The sequence below is a fragment of the Engraulis encrasicolus genome, chromosome 3 (assembly GCF_034702125.1).
Source record: "Engraulis encrasicolus isolate BLACKSEA-1 chromosome 3, IST_EnEncr_1.0, whole genome shotgun sequence".
Classification (NCBI taxonomy): domain Eukaryota; kingdom Metazoa; phylum Chordata; class Actinopteri; order Clupeiformes; family Engraulidae; genus Engraulis; species Engraulis encrasicolus.
The window spans coordinates 53925631-53941232 of NC_085859.1; the positions used below are offsets into that span (position 1 = coordinate 53925631).

Consider the following 15602-nt stretch of genomic DNA (forward strand, 5'->3'; position numbering starts at 1 on the left):
GTGACCCCAGAAATAAGGTGGATAGCAGCCATGAAATATTTAACGAATGATTGATGGCTGTAGCTGAGGGCTGTGCATTGTTGTATTAACATAAAAAAATACATTACAAGGCAGGGCAAGTTTGTTTGTATAGCGCATTTCATACATAGATGCACACAAAATAAAAGTTACGAAATGACTACATTGTAGTCAAACTGACATCGTAACAACATTTGTCAGAGCAAACTCTAAGGCAAGTACTGTATATCTTTTTAAAAAAAGATATTTTTTTTGGTCTTTTTGACTTTATTTACGATAGGACAGTGAAGGTGGTGACAGGAAGCGAGTGGGGAGAGAGAGACGGGGAAGGGCCGGCAAAGGACCGGGGCTGGGCCGGTTGTCCATGGCAGGGCCAAGTATTGTATATCTGATATGTGTATATCTGTGCAGGTGGAGGAGCTTTGAGACCCACGACATTGTGGTGGAGTGTGCCAAAGTGTCCCTGGACCCCAAAGAGGCGTCGTGGGAGGAGGGCTTCTCCTGCCTGCCTGACGTCCTACCTGTGCATGTGACCCCTCGACCTGGCCTTGAAGGATCGCCGCTGGACCTCAGTGCCTACGGTGGGTATTCCGAGTCGTGGCCAATCCTCCTCAGCCTAGACAAGCTAGCTGACCCCTGACTGTAAACTTGCAGTGACTTTCTTTAGAGCTCACAATTCCTAATGGCTTACTTTGAGAGACTGTTTACCTTACCTGCTAACCCTCAGAGGATGCTAACCTCGACTGCTACTCGTTAGACACTGGTAACCTTGACCACTAACCTCTAGAGTGCTATCCTTGACAATTAAGTCAAGTAAAATGCTTTCACATGCTTTTACTTGTACTTTTTGTCACATGTAGTGAAAATGAACCTTCGACGTCACCGTCTACTAAATGTAATCTTCAATGGCCCAAGACCCTTACTACAGATAGATTCAGGGTTTAGAGAGAACAATGTCTCAATGCTAACATAATTTACTTTGTCATCAAGTTTTGGTCCAGACATCTACATTCTTGGCTCAGTGTAAGAAACCTCTGCTTAGTCAACAGGGCCAGCACATAAAGGAGTACAGTACTTCAGATGAGTCACCTTGACACTGTCTGTCAGACAGGGACGACACGAATGTAAAAACCACAAGATGTGACGAGATTAAGCAGCAGGACAGCGTTGCCAGCTGCACGCGTAATTGTAGCCTTTGTGATGAGCAAATTACGTTAGTTCAAATTGCAGCCTTGATTAAAAATCAATTTACCACTGCAGGTCTCCATAAAACACAGCAGGCTTGGTCTTGGTGTCTCTACTCAACAAAAGCCAGTAGAGACACTGAAGCAAACACATCTTGACATCAGTACTTTGTCACTGTTGCTTGTTTTGCTGCGGCTGTCACAATGCGAAGTCACTGGTCTGTCGGTTTCTATAGAAATACACGGAGTGTTGTTTTTACACTAGGTGTTTGAACACCTGTTGCTAAGACAGTAGAAAAATGATACATCTGTGCAGGACTAGATTTTGTTTTTGTATTGTGGTCTACTAGTGCTGCGCCTATATCTGGCCGTCTTGTGTTTTCTTCTGTATATCAGTTTGATGTTGTAGGCTAGTGTTTCTCAAAGGGGGGTGTACAGTCCCCCAGGGGGCATTAGGGAGCCCTAGGGGGGTGTTGAGAAGGATACAGTTGAGAGGGGGTGGGCTTAGTTGTCATTGGGGGGACATTAGTTAATTTCTTTTTTTTAACATGGGGGGGGTTGGCAGGCTTATGATGAGGTCAAAGGGGCGTTGGGAGGCTTAGGATGAGGTTCAGGAGGCGTTTGTTCAAAAAAGGTTGAGAACCGCTGTTATAGTAGACTGATGGTAACATGTAGACCTACATGGAAAGGTGGCACAGGCCACCATACCTTTTCTGAAAGCTTGGAATCTCATCTTTTCAATGATGTATGATTGCCATCTGACAAGAGTAGCAGTTGTGAGTTATTACACATGATGTAAACAAAGGTTGAGGGAAATATATATATATATATATATATATATATATATATATATAGGCTATGATTGAATAGCTGAAATATGATTGAATAGCTGAAACACTTAAGTAAGTAATGTGTAATACAGTAATTTGTACAACGGAAAAAAAATGTTTCACGAAACGCCGTTGTGTGAATACGGCAACAAGAAGAATAGCAATTGTTTGACTGAAATGTTTAATATATACTTTGAATCCATGATTCACCTGGCAAGAGAATGCACTGACAACCTGTTGTTTATTGTAGTAGGTGACATGAGGCGATGCCCTTATGCCCAAAAGTTGCTTGCTGTTCAATCACCACATGTCGTTTGTATTATGAGAAGAGGAGTGGCTATGTGGTCAGAATTCCATGGCAACGCCCAGAGCGGCTTAGCCACAAAAGGCAATGAAAAATATTGTTACTAATGTCTTTGACATTTTATGCCTTAACGATGTGAACCCTTCCACTGTACACCGTCTTACAATTGGAAAGCTAGTGGTGTGGGAGTTGTGCGTGGAACAGACAAACATACAGGAGGAGTTTAAAGGGGGATTCATACTTGGCGTGACTGGCGCTAGCCTCCTTCATACTTCACTCGCGACCTCACTCGCGACCTCACTCGCGCCGTCACGTGACCCAAAATGACGTCACACGCCATGGCGCGAGCTGCCGTGGCGCGACGTCGTGCACCCCACATTTTTTGTAACTTGTCGTGCGCCACCAGCGACCATGCAGGTAGGCAGACAAAGCAGGAGTTGCGAAGAGAGGCTACAACTACTGTAGGCTACTACAGAATGGATCCTGCATCATTTTGAGGATAATAAAATGTCCTAGAGAGTTATTTTATCTTCTCTCTTAAATGTTGTTCAGTGAAACAATTGTTTACTTTGTTCAGAAGCACGTTGTGTTCGGCGATCTATTTATAAATTCTGCCGCCAGAACAATGCTCTCACATGGTCTTGGAATGATCTGGCAATGTAGGCTACAACAAAAAATATATGTTTCAATGTGGTAAGTCACAAGTCAGACGTTCAGTAGCCCTACAGCAGCCGTGTTTGGCTTTCTATTTTATACATCCGTAGAACTCACGCTGCGAGTTGCGAAAGATACTGCCGTTTCTCTCATGAACAGCAGAGGGCACTTCCGACAATGCGAGCGAAGGGCGCATTTGAAGTATGAATAGTCTGGCGCAAGTGATGACGTCATTAATGGTTCTCGCGCCAAACGCGCCAAAGTGCGCACTTGAAGTATGCAGAGCCCTTAAGACAGACGTTTCTTGAATTATTAGTATAGTCTACTAGAGTTGAGACTTAGGGTTCATAAGACCTTGTATCTGTTCTTTTTAGTTATGTGCAGTGAATATAGTATACACCTTATGCCAGTCCAGTCAGAAAGTGGTTTGCTTTTTGGAGGTTTTCCACATAATATAGATCTATTGTGTTGACTTAATTTCTATTCTTCTCCTTCCTGCAATGCTGTGGAATATAGTTAGCTGCTGTGTGTATTGTGGAGTTAAGGATGTTGTTGTGCAGCCCTGCTCAAGTTTAAAGCAGGCAGCAGATGCCATAATTCACAGCACCAGTGTGCCATCAGCCTGACACAGGGCCAAGAATCAGAAGGAGCCTGATTGATTACCAGACCGCAGAGAGCCCCTTCAGGCTGCTCATCTCTACTCTATACACACACACACACACACACACACACACACACACACACACACACACACACACACACACACACACACACACACACACACACACACACACACACACACACACACACACACACACACACACACACACACACACACACACACACTACCATCTACTCCACACACGTCTTTTGCCTCAGGCCACTGATCTGTCTTGTTGTGTCTTGTTTCCTCCCAGGGAGCCCCCGCCTGCCCCATGGACCCCCTGGGGTGACCCCCTCCAGGCAGGGCCAGGGCGCCTCTCCCTCCCTCACCAGCACCCCCTTCTCTGCCCTTCAGCAGGTACGTGAAGCTAAAGGCCCCATACACACTAAAGGCCAATTTATACTTATTGGCGCTGACGGTTGCAGAGCCTGTGCAACCGTCTGTGCGCGACCACACCCCCCGCGGAGAGGCTCTGCAACCGTCGTCGCGCGCCTCAAAAAAATCCTGACTACGCGACAGACGGTTGCGAAGGTCGCAGAGAAAAGGCGCTGTGATTGGTCGTTTCGATACTTCCTTCTTCTCGTGGCAGCACAGTTCTCCGGGAGTTTACGAGAGCCAAACTGTCAATATTCTGTGGAATACGAACACTTTCTTTCTAGTCTGTGTAAATAAATGAAGCTACAATGACTGAATTAGTAAGTAGCAAACAAACACTACATCAGTTTAGCACTCGCAGCACAATGCCTGCAGTCTGACTACTGTACTGTAGCCTTGTAGCTATGTAGCCAAATGTAGCTAACGACATGACACCTCGTGCGCAGATCTATAACATCAACAGTGGTTAGCGACCGTAAGCAACAGGCGCCGTTGCTGAACTATAATCTGCCCTTAAGACGGATACATATGGAAGTGCATAATAATACGTTTGTGCCTCCCGTAACACAGAAATAATGGTGAATTCCAACTTTGAAAAGAATGGTTTTTAACAATTACCACTGTAGTGGCAAAATGTAATAGCAAAATGTTTTGAAATCGATATAAAAATGAGTGTATTTAAATGTATTTGTATTTATCTGACTTAATGTGGACATTGCCACACATGTAGACACCATGTCAACATCAAGAATACACTCCATATTGCACTCATTCTCACTCATTCTCATTCTTTCTCTCTCTCTCTCTCTCTCTCTCTCTCTCCGTCTCTCTCTCTCCCTACATTAATCAATGCCTCACTTAAAGGGGCTCCAGGTAGGATTAAAAGTCTAATTAATCACAGTTCCGAGTCAGCTGATGCTTATGCGAGTCAGTAGTAAGTGAACAATGGCTCTCGCGACCACTTCCACTTCCACTTTTGACAGCGCGGTCCGAACTAGTGTCGTGGGAAACACTTTTAATTTGAAACATTGCTTTACATACCGTATTCAGATTTGTATCAACTGCTGGCACATTTTTTCATTACTGTGTAGACAGGCATGCCCCGGGCACAGCGCAAACGATGTCATCCCATCTTGTGCCCCTCTAAAGGAATGAGAATCATATGACATTATGTTCATGATCATGTCGATGATGTTAGATTGGAAATGCAATGGTGTTTTCTGTTTTTACAGATCGGTACAGTTACACCTGAATGGGTTTTTGTACTATAGACATTGTAGTAACATGGATTTGTCTTATTGCAATAATGTTACTTGTTGCACTCAAAATGCGTTAGAACAAAAATACCTTGCATTGCTTCACCTTGCTTTGCAATTTAATGTCTGTCCTGTCTCCGCATGAGACACTGAGTAGTGTAATTTCAATTTCTTTGTGTCCCTAGTGCATGTCAATAAATTGACAATAAAGCTGACCTTGACTTTGACTTTCTTAGAACACTGCCATTGCCATGGGAACTCAGGACTCATTCTGGAGCCCCGCCTTGCGCTGTGGGATGACCACGCCCCCCAGATCATCCTCCCCCGTCAGTCACGCGCAGCAGACTGCCACCCACCTCTCAGGGAAAGTGCAGAGCACACCAGGTCAGAAAACCAGGCCACACACACACACACACACACACACACACACACACACACACACACACACACACACACACACACACACACACACACACACACACACACACACACACACACACACACACACACACACACACACACACACACACACACACACACACACACACACACACACTCTTTCTCACACTGTATTACACACACAGCCATTATACTACACTCATATATAATTCATACATGAGGATCTTCTGCCAGACATGGTTGCCTGTGTCCTGTGTGTCTGTATGATATGTATTCAGTGGCTGCAGTGTCTGTGTTTGCGTGTGTTGATTTCAGTGGATGGGAAGCTGACCCCCCTGCCCCCCATGTTGGGGTCATCCCCTCTACTGCCCCCTCAGCCCCAGGAGGCCGAGCTCAGGAGCCAGCCTGCTAACGCAGCGCAGCATCCAAAGGTAACACACTCACGGTCTCGCGCATCTGCCCTGCTTCCAATCCAACCCCTTAAGCCAAACCAACACAAAGTACTTTTCATTTTCAGTTGCCCTAGAGATTGGAAACAGAATCTTGAACAACAGAGAAATGCCTCTGTCATAAGGATGCCAAAATATATTCAGCAGTGTCTTTCAACGTTGTGTGAAGTTGATGTGACTGATGTAATATGACTGAAAGTATTAGAAAGTGTTAGCAATTATAAAGTAAAGACGCACACTATCCATCAGAGTGGGAAGATGTATTCTTTCTTTACATGAAAGTGCAAAATTGTTCAGTTGCTGTTGTATGTCCCAGCTCCAGAAAATTATGAATAAAAATATGCAATAACATGTAAATGCTCGCTACTAAAAAGAACCGTCCTTGTGTTGTATTAAATAGTATTAGTGATACAGAACATGTGGTCCATTATACTGTTATTATGAGAGTATTACCTGTATTTGTGTATAATGCATTTCACCAAATCTGTTGGAATATTACAGGATAGTCCGGTGATTGATGGATGTCCGTCATCTGACTTGAATCAGCATAAGCCAGAGCCTAGTGCCTTAGAGAACGTGACCTGCCTAGGTGAGTGAGTGTTGCCTGCAAAGGCGAGTGCATGCTACTGTACACTTACTTAGATGACAGATTGTGCTTCATTTTCTCTGTCTCCTCTGGTAGCTGCAAGGATGCTTTCTCACTTCTAATAAATAAAATAATGAATAAATAATCTATATTAGAGTAAATTAACAGCGTGGGTGAGCTTGTGTAATGCACTGACAGGTGAGACAGTGAGCATATTTTAAAGGTAGAGGGTTTATTTTTTAGTTGTTTATTTTCAAATTCACAAATGGAATCCATTTCAGTTTCAAAATATACATAATGGTGGAAATGCACATTCTTGATACATTAATAGGTGGATCTTCTCCATGCCTGCCACTTTGAATGACCAGTTATTAGTGGTGGCAACAATAATCGATTCGGCAATGTACTGTATCGCAATGGGGGGCAGGACAATTTAAAAAATCGATTCGGCAAATGGAATTAGCGATGCAGCATATTTTCTCAGTTATCAGTTACTTCTGTTGCCATTTGCGGAGCAAATTAACTTTAAATTAAATTAGAGCTCTTCAAAGCATTTAGAACTGCAGCACTGATGCACACAACAGTTAACATGTTGTTCAGTATCTGACTGCTTGTATTGCTTCATGACTGATGACTGATGAAAAATTTGCCTTGCTTTCTGTAGAAATGTAATGCATTTCAATGCTTTGTAGAATCGGACTGATTCAATTGGAATTGAATCGTCACCTCCAGAATTGTAAGCGAATCGAATACTAAGAGCAGTGCTAATGCACAGCACTACCAGTTTTAGACATCTTTGGCTGCAAAACTTGGTGTACTTTGGTCCAAAAATAAATATTAGCTTATTACTTAAGAAATACGTGAATTAAATTAAGTCATTGAGTGCCTGCCATTTTCAAATTCAGAATTTCCAGTGCCAGGCTTTTTTCAACGTTTTTTCAACAGCCATAAAAAATTGAGTTCTTTGTCCATGTGAACAGCAAACATACCAGATCAACGCGTTAGGCCCCATCCCCCATAAAAACCGCAATTGACTTTATATCAAGTCTTAGGCACTGTGCCATACATTCTGAAAAGGCGCGTTTTCAAGTCCATGGCACTCAAAGAGCTACACAGCTAAAATAATATACTGGACCTTTAAAATCTCAGGTGAGTTAGTGAACAGACTTCAACGTCTTTTAAATTCTGCACACTGACTGAACGCTTATATTTTGGGAGTGTCTTGTAGGTGGTGAGAGTGAGCAGAAGTCGGCCCTCACTATGCCTGAGGTATGTGCCTTTGTCAGGGAGAAGGAGGAAGAAGATGGGGTTCCCAAGGAGGAAGGTGAGGGAGCATCTAAAACACAAGCACTACATTGGACAAGTAAAAACAGGTCATTTGGAATATGTGGCTCTAGACTGTAAACTAATGAATCCAGGTTTCATCGCTGCAGACAAATACAGTATACAGTTACAGTATACGTACATGCATTTCAGACTTTTGTGCACATAAACTTCAAAAAGCATAGGGCACACACACTGTCTCTCTATTTGCGCTACAGATAAACAGTGATGGATGAGCTGGATTTATTGGATTCATCGGTTTATCATTGGTGCCACATATTACAAATGACCAAGGGTTACCTGTCCGATCACACACACACACACACACACACACACACACACACACACACACACACACACACACACACACACAAACGCGCGCACACACACGCACACACACGCACACACGCTGTCTCTTCCTCAAAGGTCTATGTGATAACGGTGATTTTTCCCTCTGTGTGATCTGCCTTCACGCCCTAATATAGAAGAGCTGCTCAGTCTTACAGAGGGGGACACCATGGGCCCTCGCACTATGCACAGAAGAGACACCATGTTCTCCCGCAAGCGCCTGTCGCACACTCAGGTCCCCCCCGCCGCCGCCAGCGACTCCCCAAACCGCCTGTCCACCCCCGAGCGGCCCGACTCGGTCACCTCCTCCGAGTGCGACCCCCAGCGCCCGCCATGGTCCACCTGGCCTCGCTGCGCCTCCGCGTCAGCCGATGACTCGATCCACTCGCTGGGCTACGAGCCGCTGTTCGACCTGGTGCTGCCCAAAGCGGCCGGGCTGTTTGTGGAGCGCCGCACGGGGGAGGCCAAGAGGAGAGGCGGGGGTGTTGACACCAACAGCAGCTGTAGCGGTGGGGGTGGCGCGGCGGGGGAAGAGGAGCTGGCTCATTCTGTTAGCTGCTCCCCACTGGAGATGCTGGATCAGCTCATTCAACAGGGCAGCTCCAGCCACGACAGCTTCCTCAGAAGGTGAGTGTGTGTGTCTGTCTGTCTGTCTGTGTGTGTGTGTGTGTGTGTGTGTGTGTGTGTGTGTGTGTGTGTGTGTGTGTGTGTGTGTGTGTGTGTCTGCCTGTGTCTGCCTGTGTCTGTGTGTTTGTTTCTGTCTGTCTGTCTGTCTGTCTGTCTGTGTCTGTCCTTGTGTGCGAAGATTCTCCTTCATCCAGGTGTGGTTATCCACAGAGCTTAGTTCTAATCACCTGCAGTTCTTTGACCTTGAAAGCCATTTTGTTACTCATCCTTGGAGCTTCATCACTTCTGGTTGATGTAGAGAGTGCCAGCAGTTACATAGGGGGAATGCTACGTACATACCAGTCTGTATAGGTCTGTGAGTGGGATTTGACCTAAATGCTTATCAAGGCACCACTTGAGAGTTACAATACAGACCTGAATCCCACTACGGCGACAGCCGTTGCAGATACCAGTGGTGAAGTTATTAGGCCTTTAATCCGCCAACACTGATGGCAGCGGTGATATGAGGTCGCAGGCCCTATTAAAGCTTGACTGATGCCGAGGGGTGTTATCGGAGGTCGGGATGATTTGCGTGTAGGGCAAGCTCTTGCGGATCCGTGTGTAGGGCAGCTCTTTATGATTCTGTGTATCACGCGCACCTCTTTACGTCTGATGGAGTGGGACGCGACGAGGAGCGGTGTAAATGTTTAATGGTGTTGGATGAGGAAGTCGTCGTTTTAGCCGCGTGTGACGGCGGGCTAATAGAATCGGGAGGTGTGCGAAGGTTAATGACGCGGAATGAGCAGCTCAGTCTTGTCGTTATCTTCACTTTTTAAATGAGACTACTTTTTCCTCTTTCTCTTGCCGTGCCTCTCTCTGCCTCTCACTGTATCACTACTCCCTCCCCTTTACACATCTCTCTCTCTCTCTCTCTCTCTCTCTCTCTCTCTCTCTCTCTCTCTCTCTCTCTCTCTCTCTCTCTCATATTCTCATTATGTCGGTCACATTTTTCACCCTCTCTCTCTCTTATCCACATTTGCTCTAATTTCCCTTGCTTGCTCTGACTTTGTTTCTGCCTCTCCGCCTCAATTAATCTCTCTCTCTCTCTCTCTCTCTCTCTCTCTCTCTCTCTCTCTCTCTCTGTCTATCTGTCTCTCTCTCTCTCTCTCTCTCTCTCTCTCTCTCTCTCTCTCTCTCCCCTTTTGTCTCTCTTTTTGTCACGCTTTGTCTCTCCCTCTCTCTCTTTCTTTCCCTCTCTTTTTCTCTTTCTCACCCTCTCCCCTCTTGTTTTAGGTTGTCATTGCCGAGTAGACCAACTGAAAGCCATGCAGCAGGGAGGCATCAGCAGCAGCAGCATCAGCAGCAGGCTGGCATCAAAGGCAAAGGTACAGTAGTCGGAGCCTCCACCGCTGTCTCTGTACCCAACCCCCCCCTCCCCCCCTCCTGTCCCTTTCTTGTCTTAACCCATCTTTCACAGTCCCCATCATCACACCTCTCATAGACTCCTCAGTGACACTTCAGTCACACACCCCATCACTCTCTGCTCCCTGTTCCCTTCACAGCAAGACATAATAAAAGCCTGCACACTGATAAAAATGCCTTCTCACTGTTTCGGACGCGTTGTCCTTCATCAACGTGCAATGGACCTTTTATTTCTTTTCATTACCGTACTGTAATCTCTTTACTCTAGCGGCTGCTCTTGTTTGATGTGTGTGTGTGTGTTTGCATTCTCTGTCTCTCATTTTGAATTCCCTTCACACACCCTCAGTGTCCCATTGACACAGCACCGCTCCCTCACTCTCCTGACCACACGCCCCTCTCTGCCCCTTTACAGGCTCCCAATACATCTCACTGCCACCTCATTGTCCCCTTGCTGTACCCCACACGGCCCATATGTCTCGCTCACACCTCAATTTCCCTTTGCTGTCCTTGCTTCACACTTCACCATCTCCTCACCTGTCCTCTTACTGTGCTCCCACTGCACCCTGACTTGAACCCCTTAATCTCCCACGCAGAGATGTATAAAGTAGACGTAAAAAGTAATGGTATTCTGTATCGGTAAGAGTACTTCTACTTCTACATAATACAACTCCGGTCCCACAGTCAGGAAATTTGTATGCCTCACCATTAGGGCTGCACAATTTATCGAAAAATAATCAAAATCGTGATTAAATAATGAAATCGAACTCATGATTTTAATCGTGATTTAATCGTGGCAATAGTGACCTACATTTTTCAGAGCGTCCTTGAAACCAGAACATACTGACAGGCTGGTGTTTCTGGCCAGTCCTTAATCTGTCCACTTAAGTTTCATGCTATTGCCTTTGTTGGTTCTTGAATACACCACTAGGTGCTACTTGGACACATCGTCAGTGATGAACCTGCGATCATTGGGTGTTTCGGGTCTTTAATCATCAAACACCCTCACCAGGCGACCCAGCCGGGGGTGATCAGCCCCCGACTTGTGTCCAAGTGGCCCGCTACTCCAAGGATCCCCCCTCCTGATCCATAGCCATCTAGAGGCTTTCTCCGCTGCCTCTGTGCTACTCCTGATGGCTTTTCTGCACAGCTGACCCTTCACTCCAAGGAGCTTCAAGGTGCGGGGTAGTGACTGGCCAGCAAAACCCCGGCACCCCACCTCGACTGGTTCACAGCGGGCTTTCCAGCCCCTGCTCCGACACTCCGTTACCAACTCTGCGTATTTCGCCCTCTTGCGTTCGTTGGCCTCCTCCACTCTGTCTTCCCAGGGGACGGTAAGTTCCACCAGGACCACTTGCTTTGTTGACTCCGATGTTAATACCACGTCAGGGCGGAGTGAAGTGGGAAAGATGTGCTCTGGGAACTTAAGCTGTCTCCCCAGGTCGACTTTGAGTTCCCAGTCCCGTGCTGTGGTGAGAAGTCCTCCAGAGGAACCTGGCTGATGTTGTGCCTGCTCGCCAGCTCTGACAAAGGTGATGGACTTCTTGGAGGGAGGCTGGTATCTGCAGTTGGTTATTGCAGTGCTGAGCGTATCTGCCAGAGCCCTGAGGACCTGGTCATGACGCCAGCGATACCGCCCTTCCCCCAAGGCCTTCGGGCAGCAGCTGAGGATGTGCTCCAGTGTGGCTCTCCTCGCGCACAGCTGGCATGCCGCAGTGTCTGCTATGCCCCAGCGCTGTAGATTGGTTGGGCTTGGAAGAACGTCATAAACGGATTGGATGAGGAACTTGAGGTGCTGGGGTTCAAGTCTCCAGAGCTCTGGCCAGGTGATTTTACGCTGTTCGGCATGCTCCCACCTCGTCCAGGCACCTTGTTGGTACATGGCCACCATCTTGATCCGCCGATCTTCCTCCACTTCTGCTCGGATCTCATCCTGCACCATTCGCCGTTTCTCCTTTCTTCCAGCTTTGTCATAGCGAGGTTTGGGGAAGCTACCAAGCCCGGCCCGACCCACTGCTGTGTTGCCCACTAGGATGTTGTGCTGCAGCCGTGCCTCTGCTCTGTCAATGGCTTCCTGGGCCTTCCACTTCCTCCCCAGTTTTTACTTGGATTCCTGCGGTGGCAACTTTCTTGTCAGAGGAGTCCCTGTACATCATCAGCTCCCTGGAGCGTGTGACCATAAACTCCTCCGACAAGCCGCTGATGGGAAGCTGCAGCATGGTGGAATGGCCATATAACGCAATGCTGCTGAGGGATCTAGGGAGCCCCAGCCACCTGCGCAGAAACTGGCTGATGGTTCTTTCCAGCGTCTCCACCATTGACATGGGCACCTCATAGACAAGCAAGGGCCAAAGGAGTCTTGGCAGGACTCCGTGTTGGTAAATCCAGGTCTTGTATTTTCCTGGCAACCCCGACTTGTCTATGGCTGTGAGCCACACAGTCAGGTCAGCCTTGGTTTGCTTGAGTGCATCGGAGTCCCTCAAGGAGCTGTTAAAGACCTTGCCCAGGCTCTTCACGGGTTTGTCCGTCACTGATGGAATTGAGGTTTCTCCTATTGCAAAGCGAAACCGGTCGGCCACCTTGCCTTTCTTCAAGACCAGCGACCTGGACTTGGCAGGCTTGAAGCTCATCCTTGCCCAAGAGATGAGCCGCTCAAGTCCCTGCAGTAGCCATCTACAACCAGGCACAGATGTTGTGGTGACTGTGAGGTCGTCCATAAATGCTCTTATTGGGGGTTGCCGCGTTCCGGATTTTGACAGAGGGCCTCTGCATTCCACCTCAGCCGACTTCACAATCATGTTCATCGCCAAGGAGAAGAGTGGCACCGAGATGGTGCAGCCTGTAATAATACCCTTCTCCAGGCGTTGCCAGGCAGATGTTGACGATCCCGATGTTACCCTCAACTGAAAGTTGTTATAGTAGTCCAGGATGAGGTTGGTGATGGCTAGTGGCACATGATGTCTTGTCAGCGCTGTTTCCACGAGTTTGTGGGGGATGGATCCATAGGCGTTTGTTAAATCCAGCCAGAGTGTTGCCAAATCTCCTCTGCTTGCCTTTGCCTCCCGGATGAGCTGCGAGACCACACCGGTGTGCTCTAGGCATCCTGGAACGCCTGGGACTCCACCCTTCTGTACTGAGGTGTCTATGTAACCGTTCTTACATAATTATTACAATTCATTTTCTTTTGCTCATCCCGTATGTAATTCATTCTTGGTTATAGTTCATGTTGTTATAATTTTCAAAGAAATCTGCAAAAAACAATAATCGTGATTAATAATCGTGTTTATGATTTTGACCAAAATAATCATGATTATGATTTTTTCCATAATTGTGCAGCCCTACTCACCATGGATACTTGCGTCCAATAAATAATGTGAAATAAAGCCATTTAGTACATCAGTTTTAAACACTCTTTTAACAGAACATGTTTATTCACCCAAAACTATGTACTGTACATTATACTGTAGGCTTGAATTTCAGCACATCTGCCATTCAACCTTCCTAATGTCAACTACTGATGATCCCTCCCCTGACAGTAAATTGTTTTACAATGAGTGTCGCTGCTATATGTATGTTAATCTGATCCAAGGCACAGCAAGCATTCAGACACTGTCCTCGCTGGCAGCAGTGCTCCTATAAAATGTCCCCACATACCAATATTTGTTCAGGTGAAGGCCTGTCTGCAGGTGACCAGATGCTGTCAGCATATATTTAACATTTTATATCCAAAGAGCTTTGCACTCAAAACTTGAATTAAGTCAAGACCTTTCCAGTAGATCAATACAAACAGGCTGTCTTCCAAATGATTGGTAACGTTAGGGCTGCACGATTATGGAAAAAATCATAATCATGATTATTTGGGTCAAAATCATAATCATGATTATTAATCACGATTATTGATTTTTGCTGATTTTTAAAAAACAATGGTAACAAAATGAAATATAACCAAGAATGAAGTATATGTGGGATGAGCAAAGTAAAATGAATTGTAATAATTATGTAAAAGGCAATGGCGTGAAATTTAGGTGAAAAGATTTCTGGCCAGAAACAACCTCCTGTCAGTATGTTCTGGCTTCAAGGACGCTCTCGAAGGTAGGTCACTATTGCCATGATTAAATCCCGATTGAAATCTTGATTTCGATATCACGATTTTATCACGATTTTCGATTATTTTCGTTTAATTGTGCAGCCCTAGGTGACGTGCAACACTTTTAAGTTATGATTGGCAATTCGTGCATCATTCTTAAAATATAACTTCTGCCAATTTCAATATGCTGTTGTGTTGCTCACGCTACCCCTGACTTGTCAGTATCCGGTGATGCTGCATTGTTTGTGTCAGCCCTCCGAGATCTGAGCTATTGTAATCGGGGCAGATTTTGTTTACATTCAACATTTTCTTAACATAGGCCTACTCCAAATGTTATCCCAAAAGGTATCTGTGTTTGTTAGTTGTCTGCTGATGTTGCCTAACCTTTTGGATGTTGGGAATAAATCAAGATTTTTTTTGACATACACCTGCCCCCATTACAATGACCAGGATCTCGGAAAAGGCTGAGGGGAAGAAAAAAAAAATCTCAGGTACTGACAAGTCCAGGGTAGTGTGAGCATTACAACTGCATGTTGAAATTGGCAGAAGTTAGCCTTTAATTTTTTTAAGGCCTCAGCTTATCGTAATAGTAATAGTAGATATTTTCACGAATATTGCAATCAAAAAATTGCCCAGCCCTTCTCCCTAGTGTTCTTTTTCGGGGGGTTATTTTTTGCTGCAATATGCGTTTTATGTACCGCGTTCCCTTTTTAATATCCATCTTGGATAATTGAGGTTATACATAGTATGTGGCTGATGTCATGATCTTCTGAGCTGGTGCATTACTGTATGTGATGTATAAATCATAAATAATATAGATATTCAGTGCTGGTGCTGTGCTCTTGTTCAATACGGCACGACACAGGGTGCCTCTATGCAGTGCAACAGTGAAAGTGATGGTAAGTGAATTGTAGCGCTGTGTCCCCATCAGAGGCTGATTGATCTACTGGGTCTAATGAGTCTCGGCAGGGTGGCGAGGTGCTCTGCAGCCTGATTAATAGGAGCAGCCAGCAGCGGAGAACAGGGAGGTGGTGGTGGAGGAGGGGCAGTTCTTAGGCCAACGGAGATAATAGGAACAGCCAGGAGCGGAGAAGGGGAGG

General features: G+C 45.9%; 1 protein-coding gene across 1 annotated transcript in view; it reads left to right on the top strand.

Moving 5' to 3' along the window:
- tsc1a (TSC complex subunit 1a) overlaps nucleotides 1-15602 on the top strand; it is a 51408-nt gene that overhangs the window by 17133 nt on the left and 18673 nt on the right. Inside the window, exons 8-15 of the mRNA XM_063195730.1 lie at nucleotides 430-599; nucleotides 3908-4011; nucleotides 5522-5669; nucleotides 6000-6115; nucleotides 6635-6722; nucleotides 7948-8043; nucleotides 8528-9017; nucleotides 10290-10381. Coding sequence (XP_063051800.1) covers nucleotides 430-599; nucleotides 3908-4011; nucleotides 5522-5669; nucleotides 6000-6115; nucleotides 6635-6722; nucleotides 7948-8043; nucleotides 8528-9017; nucleotides 10290-10381 — 1304 coding nt within the window. The remainder of the gene's footprint in view (nucleotides 1-429; nucleotides 600-3907; nucleotides 4012-5521; nucleotides 5670-5999; nucleotides 6116-6634; nucleotides 6723-7947; nucleotides 8044-8527; nucleotides 9018-10289; nucleotides 10382-15602) is intronic.